The following is a 20,518-nucleotide window of genomic DNA, read 5'->3' as shown; positions in this document are numbered from 1 at the left end:
CTGTCTCATAAACACCACCCACTGATAATTCCATGTCTTTCAACTGAAAACCTCCTCCTGAAAACTATATAAGCTAGATTTGGGGGCAAAATTGGAGAAAAGTGATCCTAGTACATTTTGCTACTCATAATTCATTCACTCGTGTGAGAGATCATGGCGTTGGAAAGGCCCTAAGACATCATCAGACTGTAATTATGCCTGCTGTCATGTAAATGAAGCATATAGTGACAACTATTTTTTCCTTTTAAGATAGTTTAAATGATATAGTTGAATTCATTCTTTTTCTGAAGTGGCCCTAATATGTTTTCTTTTTGAAAAATGTACCAAGTAAAAAATTGTCAGAAGACCAAATTATTGTATATTTGGTTATTCTTTTCCCATGAGACACAGGTACTCATATTACTAACTTTATGTACCTGAACACAATTATGTCCTTTAGCATCCTAGAATGTTAGTGTTGAAAGGATCTTAGAAGCCATAATTTCTCCATTTGGAAGATAAGGAAACTGAGGCAGAGGGCGAGGCTGTAATTTCTGCAAGATGGCACAAACAGGACCTAATTAAAACCCAAATTTCCTAGTCTTCCAACTCCCAGCAGAGTGAACCCCTTCACTACCTCATTTTGTCTTGATTGTGAATCAACAACCATTTCCTCGGCCCTTTTAATGCTCTACCCATGCCAGGGCACTTAAAAACTTTATTTCCGTCTGTAAATTATATATCAGCATCCCAGAAAATTTGTTCATTTTTCTGAGACATTTTGCTAAGGAAGAGATATTGTCTTACTAGTCCATTAATTGATAGTTACAAGAAAACAGACTACCTCCTGTTGTATAGGAACACCTTAATGGGTAGGAGGAGTGTTGGGGTATGGGAAAGCCTGGCCTAAGTATGAAAGCTTGAACAGGAAGTCCCTACAAAAAATTTTACCTATCAAGAAAGCCCCTTTTAAGTGTAAGCCTTGCTGAAACTCCAAAACGTTGAACTATGGTAGAGTTTTGGAAAATTCAAATGTGCTATGTTCAAGACCTGTGCTAGGTTCAAGGTCAAAAAGGTATGCAAAATGCTCTGAGACTGAGAGCATGAGTCCTGAAAGCCAGGGCCACCGCTGTTTCTTACTGGGCACCCTTTATACAACTTCCCAAATTCAAACAGTTAATATGGCCCTGGCTCCACAAAAAACCTAAATAAATAATCCTGGTGGAGTCTGAAGAAAGGAAGGACATGATGATCCATATATAGAGAAGGATGTAGGCGGAACTCTAGGAGATGCGAACACACGCATATACTTTAAAATATGCTACATCAGAACACTTAAGATGGAAGGTTTTTGTTTGGTTTTGAACCGAGGATTTGCCACCACAAACATCCTACCTGTCCTAGAACGGGTGTGGGAGAGCGGAGAAAGCCTCCAGAGGTAGAAATCGGGCCGGGAGTAAGTAACACAGCGACCCCTTCACTAAACTCGGGGGCCGGGCTCGCCTCGGCCCTTCCCACCCGCGAGCGGCGCTCGGAACAGGGCGGGCCGGGGCGGGGAAAGCCGAGCGCGGCGGGAAGGGCCCAGGGCGGCCGGGGGAGGGCGGAGGGAGGCCGGGGAGGCGGGCAGGCGGCTTTATTGTTTCCTCTCGCCCTCCTCCTCCCGCGCCTTGCCCCGGCGTCACTGGAAAGCCGCCCGAGCCGCCCGGCGGCGGGTTATTTATAGAGCTGGCTGCGCGCGCGTCACGGAGCCCGGCCCGGCTGACGGGGCCGCTGACGCGCTTGGCCGCGGGGCCGAGTCCGCGGGGCTGCGCGCCGGGCGCCGGTGACAATGGGCTTCTGTGTGTGCAGCTGCCGCCGCCGCTGGGGGTCAGGGGAGGGGGGCAGGCGGCCGCTCCCTGACCCCCTCTCTCCCGCCCTCGACCCTCCGAAAGGTAACCGGCCTCTTCTGCCCTTGGCCGGGACAGCCCCACTCCCAAACCAGCAGCTTCTACCTTTTTTTTTTTTTTAATTTTACCAGTAAGTTTCCCTGGGCCCAGCCTCCCCGCTTCCACTTCCCCCGTTCCCCCCTCTCCCCCCAACATGACGAGAGAGGGGGATTTAGCCGGCCGGGGGCGGCCACTTTGTGCGTCCCGGGGAGCGGGACCCGCACAAGGCGCGCCAGCGGGGGATGCGGTCACCGAGGGGCCGGGAGCGCCGGGCAGGTAACGTATCCTGGACCTGGAGCGGGGCTTTGTTTGGGTGGGGGGAGGGGAGCAGGGGTGGGTGCGAGCGCCGGGCAGCCCTGCCGGGACTGTGGTCTCCCGGCTCCTCCGCCCCGCTGGCCCGAGCGCACGAAGCCGATCTGGGGTGTAACGCCAAGAGCGAAAAGAGAAACTTCTGCGTGACTGACTAGCTGAGGCTCCTCCCGAGAGAACAAGATAATAGAGGACTCCCCCCGCCCCTCTCTGCGGGTTCTGGCCTGGTACGCCCCCACCCTGCGGAAGGAGGGGCTGGCGGGGATTTTAGGGACTTCCTGGGATGCGGAGACCGGCTCTGAACCAGCCCCTCAGCTGCCGGGAGCTGGGAAAGCTTGCTCTGGAGCCTCTCGCACGTGGCAGGCAGGCAGAAAACTTGCTGTGCCTTCTAGGAAATTGCAATCGATTTGTAATGCATTTTCGCTAATTGGGAGTTCAAAATTAAACTTTAATAAAGCATTTGTGTCGTCTCGTGTAATTGTGAAAGCTTCCATCCGTCCTGGTAGATAGACTCTAAGTCTCAAGTTAATGGCGCTAACCTAGATTTCCCCCCCAAGTACAATTCCGTCAGCCCTCGTCGGCGCAGCTGGATTTCCGTAAGGTACAGATGTTGCTAATGGCAGCTTAAGCACGGATGGGCAGATAGCATACGGAATGCAACATGTTGCCATATGGTTCCTTTAGCCTTTCACCTTCAGGGATATCAATCACATATATTCTGGGAGGAACTTAATGACTCTCCGAACGGCAAAATGAATTACGTGGTACAATTTATATCCCTTGACCTGATACGTTATAACAACAGGGAGATAGCATCTCACAGTTTCTGTGGTATAAATTGAGCTACAGAGCTACATTTCAAATTCTGTAACATCTATTTGCGGTTTGAGGGGCCCTGTCAAATCATTCTGGCTGTAAAATCTGGTTTCTGTATTGCTTTCCTTCTCCCCCCCTCCCACTTCTGAACGATACAAAGTTTATAAAGTTTAGCAAAACTGTTGTCTTAGAAATTGCCAGTCAGCCAACCAAATACTAATTAATGAGACTATGGAGAAATGGAAAATATGATTTCCAATGCTAGTTACTTAAGAATTAGTAATATTTAGGAACACCATACTTTGGGATCCAGAAAATTAAAGAACTCCGATAAGAAATATGTGTTCTGTGAGTTGTTTCTATATAACTCCTAAGCCCATTAACTATTTGAAATTCTTTTTTTTAATAAACTTTATTCTTAAATGTAAGAAAGTAACTTATAGGAAACAGTCCTCAGAAATATGAAATATAAGAGATATAAGGAGCCAAACAATTCTATACACAACACCCCTGCTCCCCTCCCCACACACACACCATGTGTGTACTTGGATCATCCATGTGGTGGTACTGGTCATTTGTTTTTCTCCCCCCAATATGTTAATGACAGCATACTGAAGTCACTGTTTAGATCCCAGTGGAATGTTTCTGTAATATTTCACAGGTCTTATTTTAAATATCCCGGTGACTAATAAAATGGTTGATTGCCTCTAATTTCAGGTTATAAACATGGTTGTCTCTTAGTGTATCCCTCCTTTTTCTTCCACTAATGCAGAGAGGCAACACTGGTAAACAAAAAATAAGGGTAAAAAAAAAAAGTAAATAACTTATGAAAAAAAATTTTTTTTATTGTTACCTATTAAATGATATCTGAATACTATCTTTTAAAAGATTTTGCTTCCAACAATGTGTAAACCACATTAATTCATGTGAACTGATAGGACTAACAAAATATACAAAACAGACCTAAACAATCTAAACAAGTACATATTTTCAGTCATGTCAAGTTTCAGAAAGTTAACATTCTGGAAGTTTGTCTATATATCATGTCCTTTCAGAATCATTTTGAAATCACAGGATAATATTTCTCTTTTTTTTTTCCCCCTCCTCTTGAAATGGGTGATGATGTGTTACCTAGTGCTTGAGTTATTGCGATCATGTTGGTAATTATTATCAAATAATATAAGACCTTTTGTGTATTTATATAGCAGAAAATCTTATACAGAACACATTAAGCTATATATCTGAGTTACGGCAACCGTTGCTGGGGGCTGTTTTTGGTAATCTTTTAATGGCTAAGGTTTTCTCTCTCACCAGTACTCAATGTGTTTTAACCCTGATCAGAAGTGAGCTTGTCAATAATGACTCCATCTCCATGACTTTTGAATAGGCAGTGAGTGTGTCCTTTAATCAGCCACACAGAACTCGCCTTATAAAGCTGTTATTGTCATGAGCAGATATTGCAGCCTTTTGTTAGGCCCCATGATTATTAACGTGTTCCTCCTTCAAAAGCCAGGCTGAAAGTCCTGCTGTGCTTCATTTCAGAATTCAAGTCCATTAGTAAATAAAATCCTAAGCAGCACTATTTGCTTTTTCTCAAGTTAAAACATTACATGTAGTTCATGAATGATCTGGGGCCCTTTTGTAGACATAAACTATGTATATTTTTGGTGTACATATACAGTAATAAAAACAAGATATGTATCTTGCACCATGACTTTTATTTTAAACGAAGATTTGATGGATGTCCATTGTTACTCTAAATGAGGTGGCTGGCTGCCAAGTCGATCCCTATAGCTGGAAAGTACTAGCATTGTTATTGTCTACCAGGGAATCACTTTCTATTTTTTGAGCTCTCAACTTCACCTCCCTCTTTCAATATTGCCCTTCCATATTGCTAATCTGAGAATTAGTTTGGAAATGAAAACTTTTGAAAATGTGTTTGTATTGCCAAGAAGATTTTCACCACTGTTTCTGGTTGCCTGCTGGTTTACAGCCTTTATCTTGAGCTGGCATGTTTATTTTAACTGAAAATGAAGAAATACTCTTAGGACAGAGTATATTCCCCATGCTCTATGTAATTTTAATTGTGATGTAATCCTAGCTGCTTTCTTATTTTTTACTCATGAATGTATTTTAGAATATGTAAGATAGGGAAGATTTATGTGTTTCTCATGGTAACATGGGACAAGTTATGGATAGGCATTAGGCCTCTAATAGAACTCTGCATTCAAGTGAGTGGGGATGGGGAGGAGAGCCATCAGGAAAGAGTATATAGTCCCACTGCACTGGCCCTGTTTGGTTTTCAAATTTAGAATCTACATTGCTGCATTGGAAACTTGTTTCTCTCTTTTATAGCATTTCATTTTTAAAGAATTCTTTAAAAACTGTCAATCTGTAAATATTTAACCAGCCAAACAGGAAACAGTCTTTTATTCTCAGCTATATGCAGCTTTGTTTTTATCTGGGTGAGTGTGAGTGCCATGTAAATACCACATAAAAATTTGACTTGGTTTTCCTTACTTTGACTGAAGATTGACAGGGGCTTCTTTAATTAATCTTGTTCTCTTTCATGTTCTGTATTCAGATATTGAAATACAGTATTTTTATACATTTATAAGATTGTGTTTGCATTTATTTAATTTATGTTTCTTTTTTTAAAGCATGTAGCCTTGAATGTTTGTTCTACTTTTTTTTTTTTTTTTCCTTCACATCATTACTCTGGTACTGCTTGATGTAACTTGATTAGCTCCCTCCCCAGTCATGATTGGTAATTAAAATAGGCATTAAAATTAGTCACTTAGCAATTTTGCTGTTCAATTGGCAATTAAATTACTTAATTGCAATTAAAGTCCTAATTTTAATTGGCAAAATGATAGATGTAGATTTAAGATAATATGTATAAATACTTTAATAAGTGTCTATATAAGGATTACTTAATTACTCAACTTCAAGTTTATGCTGTTAACTTTAGAACTTTTAAGTGAGCAATGAAATTTATATTACATCTATTCAAAGGATATGGTAATTAGATTTATTACTTATCACTATAAGGGTCCTTGCTATAAGTTACTTTTGTAGTGTTAAAATTGTAGACTTGATAATTGCAGAATTATGATGAGGAAAAGGGCATATATGTCTTTGTCATAATATATCAGTACAGGATCTTCATTTTTCATTAAATCGAGAGGTTCCTATCCACCAGTTAGTCTGAGGAAAAAATCAAAAAGTGGTTATTTTATCATTAAAAGTAGAACAAAAACTAGCCAGCTATGATATAAATACAAAAACTATTGCCAAGTGTATGTATTTTATCTACTTAAAATGCTATATAATACTGTGATAGTTACTAAGGTTATTAACTACTTTTAGAATTCCAAGTGTCCTTGATATTTTCTTTGCATATAGCAACTTATTTTCAGAATCTTTAAAAGGTCTTCTAGGACTTTGCACAATTTAATGACCAACATGTTTACTGAAATTAGCAATGAAATCTAAAACCAAAGTTACCCTTACTTGCTTGATCAAAAAGAATTCTTACATAGAAAATATTGGTGGTTGCTAGAGGCTGGGAGAAGGGGAGAATGGACAGTTATTGTTTAATGGGTATAGAGTTTCAGTTTTATAAGATGAAGAGTTATGGAGATGGATAGTGGTGGTGGGTACACAACAATGTTAATGTATTTACCATCACTGAACAGTATACTTAAAAATGGTTAAGATGGTAAATTTTATGTTATGGGTATTTTACCACACACACAAGAAGAAAATAATAAGTGGTTAGTTTAAAAGCTAATGTTTAGGAGATGGTTACTGAGAGTCAAGCATTAGAGAGAAGATGAAGGATTTTTATTATGCAAAATACTTTTTGAGTGGCATGAGGCTTTACCATATGTTCGGTTTTATAATTTTAATTTGCAAGTAGATGCTTCTAGAAAAAATGAGTGCTGTTTTCTGCACATCTTTACACATTTCTAGAACTGAGTTCTGAATTGAAGTAAGAAATAATTTTGCATTTAGTGTTTTTTGGTTTAAAAAATGGGCTGAATAAAACTGCGTAAAAGCCACAGCTACCCAAAATGTGAATATCAGGTAAGCAATGGACTTGTTTTGTAAGCATCTTATAGTAAAGGAACAAATGATTGGTCAATTAATATTCTATTAATGCAAATGAAATGGCAAAAGGAAAAAAAACCAAAAACCTTCAACATTAAGAACTGATTTTGTAGTTCCATAACTGAGTTTTTTTTTTCAAAGTGAAAATTTCTCTCTATCACTAATGTAAAATTTCCTGCTGATGGCAACAAATGCCATGAATGTAAATTTATCCAAATATAACTTAAATATGTATCTCATTTTAATGTTTAAGATAGTTTCCATTAAGTAATTTTGTTAGGAAATATCTTAAAGTTACCTCAACTCTTGCAGTAACACACTTATGTCTATTCACTATATCTGAATTGGAAGGGCTACTCTGAGTTCATTTTGGGAGAATCGTGAAAGAAATCCCTAAAGACCCCTTTCCCATGCATTAAGATAGAAAATCCTATGGGATTACATCCATGTTTGCTTTCTAAATTATACCAAAAGCTCAATTTTATTAAGTATAATCTGTCTAGCCATGCATAAAATAAAATACTTTGGTTTAGAGGTGAGCATATTATTTATATTGATTTTTTATAAAAATATGTTTTACATATGTGTCAATGCATTCTACTTAATATTGATTAACATCATAGAAGACAATGTAGTAACACGACTTTTCTAAATGCTTTTCTGAGGTCATCTAATAGCATATATTGATAGAATTAATAATTTTGTCACTTAATTTAGTTGGTTTCAAAAGAAGGAGCTCTTTATGCATAAGACCAATTTTTACTCCTATTTATTTTAACTTTTTAAGAAAAGAGAACTTCATTGGGGATAACTTTACACATTTATACATGGCAATAATTTAAAGTTGTATCCAGAATCTGGGCCCTGAAAAAAACTAGTGTTGTCATTTTAATTGAGTTACAAAGTAGTTTATATTCTAGAATCTATGTTTAAAAAAGAATCTTGAAGGGTTGTAGTCATATAAATGCAAAATTTCAGTTTCTTTTAGCCTAAAGCATCCTTTTAACATTTTCTAAAACGTTGTTCAGTTCTACATTTTGATTCCATTATATGTGTAATTAAACCTCTGTGCACAAAAGCATTCTCTTATGTACTAGCAAATACACCCACAGGAATCCTCTTCTAAACTATAATTTATTTAAACATGTAATCATAGGATTTTAAAACATGCTTTCATTTTTCCAAACTATATGCCAATTTGAGCTACTTGGTGACAAAATGAGAGATTTTATTACTATTTTGATTTTTTCCCCCCTGTGACCTAACAGTGAGTTAAACGTGGGCAGGAGGAAAAAAAGAAAATCTATTGTGAACCTAATTCCATGTGTTAGACTGTTTCCCCTTTTAAGAAAAATAGAAAAGAATAAAAGACTTGTTATTTATGAATTCCAGCACAGTATGAATATTTGGGCCTGCAGCTTGCTCTCCTAGGGTTTGGCCTAAGTAGTGAGTGAGGGGTGTGTGTGTGTGTGTGTGTGTGTGTGTGTGTGTGTGTGTGTGATCGTCCTGAACGTTGTGGAGTCAGGCCCCCTACTGACAGCATCAGTCAATTACAGACATTGGCGGTTCTATTGAGACTTAGTTCCATCACAATCTGGTGGAGGGGGGGGACACAGGAGTCCGGAGTTCTGAGCAGCGTCCTTTTTTTACACTTTATGATGCCTGCGTTGTATGCTTCCCACCCCGAGCACATCTGAACCCTACCAAAAATGCTAACCCCGGAAGTAGCTTATCCAGTAATTGGTTTAAATGAGTTTGTCAGTCTTGCGTCCAGTGTGTCTTCCTAAGAAGTAACACTTCCCAGGAACTAGAATAGGAATTTGAAGAAGAGAGAGAACTCATACAAGTTGTAGGATGCAAGGGGAAAAGTCCACCTTTTCCCTCTTTTTAATGTTCTATCTAACCCCTCCATGTCCAGTTACTAATAATAATTATAATAGCTGCTGTGAAAACTGCCTCTCAGTCTTGAGTGCATTAAGACTTGGGCAAGGGCTCTATCAAGCCCGACTCTACAGGTTGCTGTTGTAGAATGACGCACCACGCTACAATGTTTGTCTTCTTCAGAGCTCACTGTAAGAACTCCAGAACACTTTCCACTCTCTGAGAGAGAATTCTCAGGTTGTCCGCAGACTCAACCCAGGCTAAAGCCAAGTGTTTTTAAGGGCCATAAAGGAGGAGGAACTTGTGCAGGGAATGTATCTACTTAGATGGGCGTATTTATGTGTGGAGGGTGATAGTTACAACCTTAAAGTTCTCCTGGCCCCCGCTTTCCGAGGAGTATATTAAAAAATAATAACCGCCACCCCAGCGTGGCTGCGCTTGAGTTTCCGACTGCCTGAAAATAGCTCCCGGGAGCCTGGCCCACCGCTGGGATCAAGGAAAGCTCCTCCTGGCAGCGCCCTGCTCCCTCGCGGAAGAGGAAGGGAACCCGGGAGGGCGCCACCGAGCTAGAGCCGCTGCTATTTTGGGCCCAGCCCCGCGGGTGCGTCAATGCCTGCGCCCCTGCGTCACCGCCACCCCCACCCCTTTCCTTCTCCCCTGCTCTCCAAACTCTCACTTTTTCCCTTTCGTTCGCATGGAATCGCTCCTGCCCACGGGGCGCTGACGCTACCGAGCTCATGCTAATAGGCTATTCTTCGCCCTCCTCCCCTCTTCCCCCTACTCACACATCCTCACTCGCCACAACAGCCCCCCCTACACACACACACACACACACACACACTCCCTCTCTCTCTCTCACACACACACACACACACACACTTCCTGGTTTTATTTGTACTCCGGCCCGCTGGGGCACCGCTGAGCCGCGGAGGCGGCGGCGGCAGCAGCGGCAGTCGCAACATCTGGGGGAAACTTAAGGTGGTCACGCAGGTTTTCCAGAGGCTGCGGCGCAGAAGAGCCCCCGGCTTCCCCGGGCAGCCGCAGGACACCTGATGGCTACGCCTCTCCAGCCGCTGGGGAGCGAGCAAAGGCTGGGGTGCAGATTAGAGCTGAGCAGCTCCAGAACGCGGATAGTTCCCCGGCGCTTGTGGCCCATCCAGGGAACACCAGGATTGGGGGCGGGGGGAGTCGCCAAGGGGCTCCTGCAGCCTGGAAGCGAGCCACGCCGAGGGAGGTGGGGCGGCTGGAACTCTTCGCGGCCAGAGAGGGGGACGCTTCGGAACCCTCCCTCCCCTCGTCCCAGCCTCTTCCAGCGTCCCCGGGAGAAGCCCTGAGAGGCCCGCCCTGCTCCGGCCCGAGGAAAGCGAAGGGGGCTCGCTCTCGGGAGAAGCGGCGTCTCCTTTGCTAGAAAGCGCCTCGCGCCCTCAGCCTGGTGGGTGGACTGGCTTGCAAAGTGGAGTCGGCGGTGACTGGGGCGGCCGCGGGGTGCGGCGAGCTACCACAGTGCACCGGGTCCCTCTCCTGGAAGGGCTGGGCGCACAACTTTACGCTCGCGGAGATACCCCACCCCGCCCTCTCCCCATGTTTTGTCTTTCCCTCTTGGCTCTGAGACAAGGCTTCGAGAGCCCTTGTGCTTCAGAGGAGGGTTGATTTATTTCTCTACAACTTGTGTTAGGGTACGAGTTGGTGGGCATTGAGAAGTGTCGAAAGTATCAGTGTTGGCCAAAGGTGAGGTTAGAGCACCTTTCTGCTGAAGGCGCACCTGTTGCCCGCTGCTCGGCTGTATTGTCTGCGAAAGGAAAGTGGGCGATGCCTCACTCTGACTTTCGGGATCCCTAAAGGGCTGGGTCACTGTCTACCTGTTCCCCTCTCTTCCCCTTTCCACGCACCACGTCCTCGCTTGCACGTGGGCACTGCAAGGGAAGAGGGAACATAGAGAACAGGCCCTACCCAGTCCCTTCCACCTTGGACTGTGTGTGTCTGTGTGAGGGAGGGGGGCGGGGAGACAGAGAGAGAGAGAGAGAGAGAATGCTAACGCCAAAGGAGGAGGCCTTGGACAGGAAAAAGGAGAAAAGGGATATGCATCGGGCTAGGGAAATCCCACCTTAATTGCCTGAACCCTTTGAGCTTCTCGGGTCATGGGACATCTGTCCGCGCTTCCGCTAAGGGGGGTGACAATTGTAAGTGGATGAGGTTAGGGCACTGCCAGGCACACCCCATCCCTCACCAGTCCAGGTGCTGGCTACCTGGCCCACGCCAGCGTTCCCTTCCGCCAGGGGCTTTTGTTGCACCCTCCCCCACATGTGAGCCGCCGGGCGGCATCGGTGGCCCGGGGTTTAGGGGAAGGCGAGGTGAGATGTCGCGGTGCTGCGGGCTGCGCGGACCTGAGTGGAGAGGTCACACCTCTTTCGGAAAAAAAAAAAAAAGAAAGAAAGAAAGAAAGAAAGAAAGAAAAAAAAAAAAACCAAGCTGGCGACCAAGGTGAACCCAGAACGGTTCCCACCTTAAAATCGGCCCTGCTCGTGACGTCAGGTCGGAAATATACCAAAGCGAGAGCCGGCCAGGAGTCCGGGGAGCGCGGCGGCGCGGCGATTGGGCGGCGGGCCGCTGACGCGCGCTGACGCGCGGAGACTTTAGGTGCATGTTGGCAGCGGCAGCGCGAGCCACATAAACAAAGGCACATTGGCGGCCAGGGCCAGTCCGCCCGGCGGCTCGCGCTAGGCTCCGCGGTCCTGCTCTCTTGCCCAGCCGGCCGCCTTCTCCTGCTCCCTCCCGGCTCCTGGCGACTAGGTTACGTTCGCCCCTCTCGCCCACCCCTCCCAGACCCTGCTACCAGGACTCCCAGAGGGAACTACACTTCGGCGGAGTTGAATGAATGAAGAGAGACGCGGAGAACTCCTAAGTGAGTAGGTACAGCCCGTGCAGCTCGAGTTCCTTTATCCTTCTTTCTTCTTTTGCACGTCTCTTCTTTCCACATGGGTGGTACAGGTTTTCTCGAAGTGGGCGCCAGAGGGTCGGAGCGCGAGTGGGGCCGGAGGATGGGGAATAGGTGCGCGCGGCTACGGCGGTCATTTGTCCGAACTCCAGCTTTGGCACTAGGGGGGAGTTGGCTCCCAGGAGGCTTCTAGGCTCCTCATTGGTGGACATGGATGGGAGACTTGCATAGTTTGGGGAGCTGTGGACTTGCCCGGGGGATATGTGCCCAAAGTTTGCTCTTAGAGTGGAATTGATTGTGACCATTGGACAAGGAGACTCCCAAGTCCTGTATATACGAGGGGCCTGGACGCTACCCACAAAGTGACAGGGAGAAAGTTCTCCAGTTTATGTGTTGCTTGGGAACTGTGTCACCGCGGCTGGCTGGTGTGCCAGTGTTTCCTGGGTATTATTGAACAAGGGGTGGTGTTGGTGTTCGTAGAGTGTCCTATTACTAAGTTGCCTGAAATTTCTGGTTTTGACACATGTCGTGCTTGTGTATGTGAATACGTCAGAGAGAGAGAGAGAGAGACAGAGAGACAGACAGACAGACAGACAGCGGAGAAACAGAGAAGAAAGAGTACAGTTATGAAGCTGCGAAGTTACCAGGAGGTTAATATCCAGCACAGGCATATAGCTCTCAAAGGCTGTGGGTGTCGTGGGTCTCCTTTCTTTTTACTTTTTCTGATTAACCTTCCTCCCCAGGAAGCAAGGTAATGGGGGAGGGGGGAGGAGAATAGAAGGAGTGGATGTTTGGCTTTTTTCATTAGTAATAAGATTGTCTATGCTCTAGAATGTCTTCCAAGTGGCAACATCTGAAAATTACTAGGACACAAGATTGCCTCGTTCCACCGGCAGGTAGGCAGGTTGTGGAAGGCCGTATAGGCAAGGTGTTCGGCTTCCTGTGTTGGGAAGCGCTTCCAACCTTGGTGCCAATACCAGCTAAGCAGTGTTTCCCTCCCTCTGCAATTGACCTAAGATGCTCCTGGAAAAATAGGGTCTCCTCTTCCCACCCCTTGGCCATTAAAGATGTTGAAAAGCAAGTTTCCTGGAGAAGTGAATGGCAATTCACCTGTATCCTCAATCCCAGTGTTCTGTCAAAAACACTTAGGAAATCCAGATGCTTCCATGCAGATTGCCTTCAGGGCGGCCCAGGCCTTGAGGGCATTCTGTAACGCATGGGGATGGAGGGAGAGATTATTTTCTCATATTATATTTATGACTTCTACTTTCTTTACCCCCTCCCGAAAGAAAAGCTAGTTTCACCACAGAAAAATTTAGGAGAAATCCAATGCTGTATTTTATTAAACTCTAGTTTCTTCTTATTTGGGTCTGAATGAAACTAAAATGGAAATGACACTACCCTCCCATCCCCACTTCCACTCCCACCTCCACCCCACCCCCCACATTTTAGGGTCCAATTTATTACATCATAAGTATTAAGTACATGAAGTACCTTTTCTCCTTCAGAACCCTCTCTCTGCAAGGATTTACACAGTGCAATGGGTGGCATTTTGTGTTGTTTATAGTCATTTCTTCTACACATTCATTTTAACTGCTAAGTTTGGTAAAGGCAACACAATGAAACAATCAAGGAGGGCATAGAAGGGCTTGCCTGGTGACCCTACAGATGGCCAGCTGAATCTGTCGGGAAAGTCACCCTGAAGCTTCCTGTGTCTGTGTTTCAGGGAGGAGATCCGACAGGCTGGACTCCCCATTGCTTTTCTAAAAATCTTGGAAACTTTGTCCTTCGTTGAATTACGACACTGTCCACCTTTAATTTCCTCGAAAACGCCTGTAATTCGGCTGAAGGTTAGTGCAACTTCATTTCTTTCTTTCCTTCCTCCAAGTTCCCTGAACATCAAGAAACAGGGCAATACGATCTTCCTCAGCAAACTCTGTAACTTAGTATTTTCCCAGCCCATCATCATCAGGAACAACATTCTCATTGTGCAATTCAACCTCATTTCTAGAATGAGCTTGCTGAACCCGAGCTTCAGAGAAAAGGCTCATATTAGCGGGACTGTTTTTGTGAGGGGGTGAAGGGGGAGGCGTTTGAAATATACGGGAATAGAGACCCTCAAAAGCTTTCTAGCTCTGGGTCTTCCTTGGACCAGCCTTTCCATGCCCTGCACTGTTTTGCCCCGCAGCGTTCGCGCTCTCCGCCCTTCCTCTCGCGTCCCTACATGCTCTCTGACCGCCGCGGGCTGCCGGTGTAGCTCCAGGTGTACCCGAGCCCGGGAGAAAGTGTTCAGTTGACCAGGCTGAGTGTATATTACCCTGTTTCATTTCCAGCCATGCCTTGTGTTCAGGCGCAGTATGGGTCCTCGCCTCAAGGAGCCAGCCCCGCTTCTCAGAGCTACAGTTACCACTCTTCGGGAGAATACAGCTCCGATTTCTTAACTCCAGAGTTTGTCAAGTTTAGCATGGACCTCACCAACACTGAAATCACTGCCACCACTTCTCTCCCCAGCTTCAGTACCTTTATGGACAACTACAGCACAGGCTACGACGTCAAGCCACCTTGCTTGTACCAAATGCCCCTCTCCGGACAGCAGTCCTCCATTAAGGTAGAAGACATTCAGATGCACAACTACCAGCAACACAGCCACCTGCCCCCCCAGTCCGAGGAGATGATGCCGCACTCCGGGTCGGTTTACTACAAGCCCTCCTCGCCCCCGACGCCCACCACCCCGGGCTTCCAAGTGCAGCACAGCCCCATGTGGGACGACCCAGGCTCTCTCCACAACTTCCATCAGAACTACGTGGCCACCACGCACATGATCGAGCAGAGGAAAACGCCCGTCTCCCGCCTCTCCCTCTTCTCATTTAAGCAATCGCCTCCCGGCACCCCTGTGTCTAGCTGCCAGATGCGCTTCGACGGGCCCCTGCACGTCCCCATGAACCCGGAGCAGGCGGGCAGCCACCACGTGGTGGACGGGCAGACCTTCGCTGTGCCCAACCCCATCCGAAAGCCCGCGTCCATGGGCTTCCCAGGCCTGCAGATCGGCCACGCGTCGCAGCTGCTGGACACGCAGGTGCCCTCGCCGCCGTCGCGGGGCTCCCCCTCCAACGAGGGGCTGTGCGCCGTGTGCGGCGACAACGCGGCCTGCCAACACTATGGCGTGCGCACCTGTGAGGGCTGCAAAGGTTTCTTTAAGGTGAGCGAGGACGGGGGCGGAGGAGACAGGTAGGGGCCCCCTAGTGCCGGGAGCCTCGGAGTGCGCGCTCCGCGGTGGTGCAGGCAGCCCAGTCCTAGTTCGTCCAACTCCCGGGGTCCGCGGAGGCTGCCCTGCAGCCGCCCACGGCCTGTGGCCGAGGCCTCTGGGTGCTTGAGAAAGGGAAGTAGCTAGACCGGGAGACCTGGGGTCGCTTCCCCCCCGCACGCAGCTGACCCCGGCAGGCCCCAGCCCGAAGTTGCAGAAGCCTGAGTTGGAAGAGGGTCATTTGCATGTGCTAGGAGCTGTCTTCTCTGTTCAGATTGAAATTGGTTAGGACAGAGAACCGTGTCTGAGCTAACCAAGTGGAACAGAATTCCCTGTGGTCAAATTAAGTGATCTCTTTATTTCGCCATCCTGATTGAATAATCTTATCATTTTAAATAGAGAAGGTCTCCAAGGAATGTAAATAATATGAATGCCCACGGATTTGTATTTACTGAGCGTCTCCTTCTCCTTCTCTTGGCATATAAAACACAGCAAGGAGCGGCAAGGTTAGCTCAAATGTTAACGCTATCAATTTTCTCCTGTTAAATGCCCTGGGGGAGGAAAACGAAAAGAAAGAGAAAGAAAAGGAAAAGGAAAAAAAATTAAAAGGAGTTGTGTGTATGTGTTTGTTTGTGGGGAGGAGTGTAGATCCCAGCCATTCAGAAATTGTTCCTGGATTCCCTGGGTCGCTGGATTTTCAAAAGGAAAAAAAAAAAAAATCGGTCTATATTGTCTTCTTTTGCAGCGCACGGTACAAAAAAACGCAAAATACGTGTGTTTAGCAAATAAAAACTGCCCAGTGGACAAGCGGCGCCGGAATCGCTGTCAGTACTGCCGATTTCAGAAGTGCCTGGCTGTTGGGATGGTCAAAGAAGGTAGGTCGGGACAAGCAGCCCACTCCCCCGTCTGCGCCCGCGGGAAACTGCCGCTCCTATCCCAGTCCTATTTTCCACTTCCCAGCGCTGGGGGGTTGTGGGGGGGGTGTCTCCGGGTTCCCCCTCATCCGCGTCGGGCCTCGCTGACCCCGCAGCTGCCTGCTTGCCCATCCTGCCCTGGAGAAAGCAGCCAGGCCCTTCTCGCCTTCAGCTATACGACCCATTTGGAAGAAGACATAAAACAACCCCACATTTTTTTTTTTTTTTTTTTTAAATGCTTCTCGTCAGTGAAGGCTTTACAAGCGGTGGGACCCTGCGCAGCCCTGCCGGGCGCCCCGTGGCTGTGGCCTTCCCCCGGGAGGGGCCGAGGCGGCAGCTGGGTCCCGCTAGGGGGAGCGACGCTAACCCATTTATTCCTTTGCAGTGGTTCGCACGGACAGTTTAAAAGGCCGGAGAGGTCGTTTGCCCTCGAAACCGAAGAGCCCACAGGAGCCCTCTCCCCCCTCGCCCCCGGTGAGTCTGATCAGTGCCCTCGTCAGGGCCCATGTCGACTCCAACCCGGCTATGACCAGCCTGGACTATTCCAGGGTAAGAAGCTGGCGGGGGTAGCATGTGGACAAACCGACAGATGGGCAGGACCCCTTCCCACACCCATCACTAAGCCCCAGACTCAAGCAAGGCTGTGGCTTTGCAGCCCTAAGCAGAGCCACAGGAGACAGGCGACAGACAAACCATGTTGCTGGGAGTGTAGACACGAGGACAGACAGAAAAGAGAGGACAGGCCACAGTGATCACATCTCTGGGAGCCCTCCTTCTCACTGCCATCGTACACACATATACTCACACACTAATGCCTCTAATGCCCAAACCAGAGGATGTGCAAAACCCCCACTTGGATTTTATCCCCAATCTTCCATAGAGATGCTTTAATCCTCATCGTCTGTGGCACCCTCCGGGTGGGGGATGCCTGCTTGGGGGTTGGGGAAGGGAAGGAGAAAGGTATAAGGAATGGCAATGGGGTGGGGAATCAAGTGGTCAGATTCCTTTTTTACCCCAGCTGTGAGAAATGTGTGGGCTTTAATTGGAGGAAGTATGTCGGGCAAACCTAGAAGCCACTGCAATTTTATTAAGATTTGCAAAGGGCATCTCTGCTCGAGACCCACTCTGGGACTGGCATGAATACTAACGTGTCAATTGTTTTGTGGAGATAAGAGTGAACGTTTCCCAGGGCTGGATGGCACTGTATTTAGTCCGTATGGAAATGGTAATTTACATATTTAAAGCAGCGACCTCATAGCACCATCCCTAATTGAATTAATTGCCCCGGAACATCTAATTTCCTTACTGGTCAGAGAGAGGTTTAATTGTTATAAAAACCTGGCTCCCCTACTAGAAGCGGGGTTAGCAATTTCACGGGTTATATATTTTAGAGAACCTCATTAAGTGCTTTTTAAAATGAAATTCCAGTTCCAGGCGAACCCTGACTATCAGATGGGTGGAGATGACACTCAGCATATCCAGCAGTTCTATGATCTCCTGACTGGCTCCATGGAGATCATCAGGGGCTGGGCTGAGAAGATCCCGGGCTTCGCTGACCTGCCCAAAGCCGACCAAGACCTGCTTTTTGAATCAGCTTTCTTAGAACTGTTTGTGCTTCGATTAGCGTACAGGTAATGGAGGAGGCAATCCAGGGAGGCTGGGAAAGGAGGAGGAGAGGAATAAAGAAGAGAAAGAAAGAGGAAAAGGGGAATCACAGGGGGAAAGAGAAAAGGACAGAAGAGGAAAATGAAAGAGGGGTAGAAGAAGGAAAAGATAGTAGACAAAAGGAAGAGAAGGGAAGGAGTGAGATCAGAAGCCTTGGATGAATGGAATGGAAGTGGGATAGGGGGCGTTCTTGATTGTTATGAAATTAAACCCTTTCAAGGTCTACTGGTCTACATTTTATTAACTCTTCCGTAATTAGGTACCTCTTAAATCCCTCATTTATTGCTCTTCAAGTAATTAGTTGTTTAGCTTTTCTCTCTCTCTTTTTCTCCCCTCTCTCTCTTTGGTATTAATTGCAGGTCCAACCCAGTGGAGGGTAAACTCATCTTTTGCAATGGGGTGGTCTTGCACAGGTTGCAATGCGTTCGTGGCTTTGGGGAATGGATTGACTCCATTGTTGAATTCTCCTCCAACTTGCAGAATATGAACATCGACATTTCTGCCTTCTCCTGCATTGCTGCCCTGGCTATGGTCACAGGTCAGTACCTCAAGTGCAGGGCACGTCTCCAAAACTGCCCACCAGGATTTGTCCCGGTTTTCCCTTGCCACTGATCCTCCCTGCTTCTGCCAGCTAGCTAACTGCTTTGTGTGTTCCTCTTTTGTTTCTGATTGTGTTTTCTGCAGAGAGACACGGGCTCAAGGAACCCAAGAGAGTGGAAGAACTGCAAAACAAGATTGTAAATTGTCTCAAAGACCATGTGACTTTCAATAATGGGGGGTTGAACCGCCCCAACTATTTGTCCAAACTGTTGGGGAAGCTCCCAGAACTCCGTACTCTTTGCACACAGGGGCTACAGCGCATTTTCTACCTGAAACTAGAAGACTTGGTACCACCGCCAGCAATAATTGACAAACTTTTCCTGGACACTTTACCTTTCTAAGACCTCCTCCCATGCACTTCAAAGGAACTGGAAAGAAACCTAAAACTATCCAGAGGGGGCAAGTCACAAGGCAGAGATATCCCCATGAGCTGCCTCAGCTCTAGCCGGCCCCCACCCCCTCCATAAAATCCCAGTCCCTTGATCCTTAAAGAGAAAAACAAAAACAAAACAAAACAACAAAAACTGTTGCTATTTCCTAACCTGCAGGCAGAACCTGAAAGGGCATTTTGGCTCCGGGGCATCCTGGATTTAGAACACGGACTACACACAATACAGTGGTATAAACTTTTTATTATCAGTTTAAAAATCAGTTTATTGTTCAGAAGAAAGATTCCTAATGTATGATGGGAGATGTTTGGCCATGTTTGGTTGTTGCAGTTAAGACAAATGTAATACACACACACACACACACACACAAACACAGAGTCACTCACACATTGTAAGGGGACCCACAAGTATTGCCCTTTAAAAGACTTCAAAGTTTTCTGCTGTAAAGAAAGCTGTAATATATAGTAAAACTAAATGTTGCGTGGGTGGCATGAGTTGAAGAAGGGAAAGGCTTGTAAATTTACCCAATGCAGTTTGGCTTTTTAAATTATTTTGTGCCTATTTATGAATACATATTACAAATTCTAAAAGATAAGTGTGTTTGCAAAAAAAAAGAAAAAAAGAAAAAAAGAACTACACAAAAAAGGGACAAGCATGTTGATTCTAGGTTGAAAATGCTATAGGCACTTGCTATTTCAGTAATGTCTATATTATATAAATAGTATTTCAGACACTATGTAGTCTGTTAGATTTTATAAAGATTGGTAGTTATCTGAGCTTAAACATTTTCTCAATTGTAAAATAGGTGGGCACAAGTATTACACATCAGAAAATCCTGACAAAAGGGACACATAGTGTTTGTAACACCGTCCAACATTCCTTGTTTGTAAGTGTTGTATGTACCGTTGATGTTGATAAAAGAAAGTTTATATCTTGATTATTTTGTTGTCTAAAGCTAAACAAAACTTGCATGCAGCAGCTTTTGACTGTTTCCAGAGTGCTTATAATATACATAACTCCCTGGAAATTACTGAGCACTTTGAATTTTTTTTTGTTTTTTTTTTAATGTCTAAAATTGTCAGTTAATATATTATTTTATGTTTGAGTAAGAATTTTAATATTGCCATATTCTGTAGTATTTTTCTTTGTATATTTCCAGTATGGCACATGATATGAGTCACTGCCTTTTTTTCTATGGTGTATGACAGTTAGAGACGCTGATTTTTTTTTCTGATAAATTCTTTCTTTGAGAAAGACAATTTTAATGTTTACAACAATAAACTATGTAAATGAACAGAATTTTGTCTTCTTTCTGGGTCAGGAAGAAATGATGACTAAACAGCAATATATAATAGAATTGGAGATTGATTTAGGATAGGTCACTTATTCAACATTTGAGTTTCAAACTGACAGCCTAGATCTAGTCTAGCAAAAGAACCTGGGGAATTGAACTAATTATCCAGAAAATTCAGTACAATATTTTTCCTCAACCAGAATTTTTGAGTGTGGCAACCTGCATTTATCAGAATCAACTGAGGATATCTTAACCCTTTCGTTAATTTTGCTAGTAAGTGCAGCTTTCAGAAGAGAAGTTTAGGAGACCAGGTAGCTTTTGAAGTTCTGCAAGGTCTGAAGTCCTCTCAAGTTTTTGTCTTGCAGAATGTTTAGGGAGTATCTTTTTAAGACTCAGGAAGTTAATATGGATTTGAAGTGTGTTGTACATTATCTCTGATTTTTCCAATTCCTCT

General features: G+C 45.5%; 1 protein-coding gene across 9 annotated transcripts; it reads left to right on the top strand.

Annotated features, from left to right (window-relative positions):
• The first annotated feature begins 1,330 nt into the window (after window positions 1–1,330).
• NR4A2 (nuclear receptor subfamily 4 group A member 2) lies at window positions 1,331–20,064 on the top strand. Of its 9 annotated transcripts, none has more exons than XM_036092211.2 (8): window positions 1,331–1,435; window positions 13,685–13,808; window positions 14,292–15,157; window positions 15,948–16,077; window positions 16,502–16,665; window positions 17,545–17,747; window positions 18,141–18,319; window positions 18,466–20,064. In XM_036092211.2, the coding sequence occupies exons 3-8, from the start codon at window positions 14,294–14,296 to the stop codon at window positions 18,720–18,722; spliced, it is 1,797 nt and encodes a 598-aa protein (XP_035948104.1). In that variant the 5' UTR covers window positions 1,331–1,435; window positions 13,685–13,808; window positions 14,292–14,293; the 3' UTR covers window positions 18,723–20,064. The 9 variants fall into 9 exon arrangements, 8 of the variants coding, with proteins under 8 accessions (XP_035948104.1, XP_077926938.1, XP_077926937.1 ...); XR_013447143.1 differs by lacking the exon at window positions 1,331–1,435 and adding an exon at window positions 1,805–2,180 and having other exon boundaries at window positions 14,309–15,157; window positions 18,262–18,319; window positions 18,466–18,542; XM_078070812.1 differs by lacking the exon at window positions 1,331–1,435 and adding an exon at window positions 1,808–2,180 and having other exon boundaries at window positions 14,309–15,157; window positions 16,502–16,590.
• The last annotated feature ends 454 nt before the right edge of the window (window positions 20,065–20,518 follow it).

This window comes from Halichoerus grypus, chromosome 4, assembly GCF_964656455.1.
Source record: "Halichoerus grypus chromosome 4, mHalGry1.hap1.1, whole genome shotgun sequence".
NCBI classification, from domain to species: Eukaryota; Metazoa; Chordata; class Mammalia; order Carnivora; family Phocidae; genus Halichoerus; species Halichoerus grypus.
This window is presented reverse-complemented; position numbering and strand designations above follow the sequence as displayed.

Bases quoted from the DNA above. Each gene is read 5' to 3' on its own strand.
- NR4A2 (XM_078070811.1), top strand. From the start codon at position 2,059: ATGACGAGAGAGGGGGATTTAGCCGGCCGGGGGCGGCCACTTTGTGCG. The intron at 15,158-15,947 runs GTGAGCGAGGAC...CTTCTTTTGCAG, and splicing joins GCTGCAAAGGTTTCTTTAAG to CGCACGGTACAAAAAAACGC. The intron at 18,320-18,465 runs GTCAGTACCTCA...TGTTTTCTGCAG, and splicing joins TGCCCTGGCTATGGTCACAG to AGAGACACGGGCTCAAGGAA.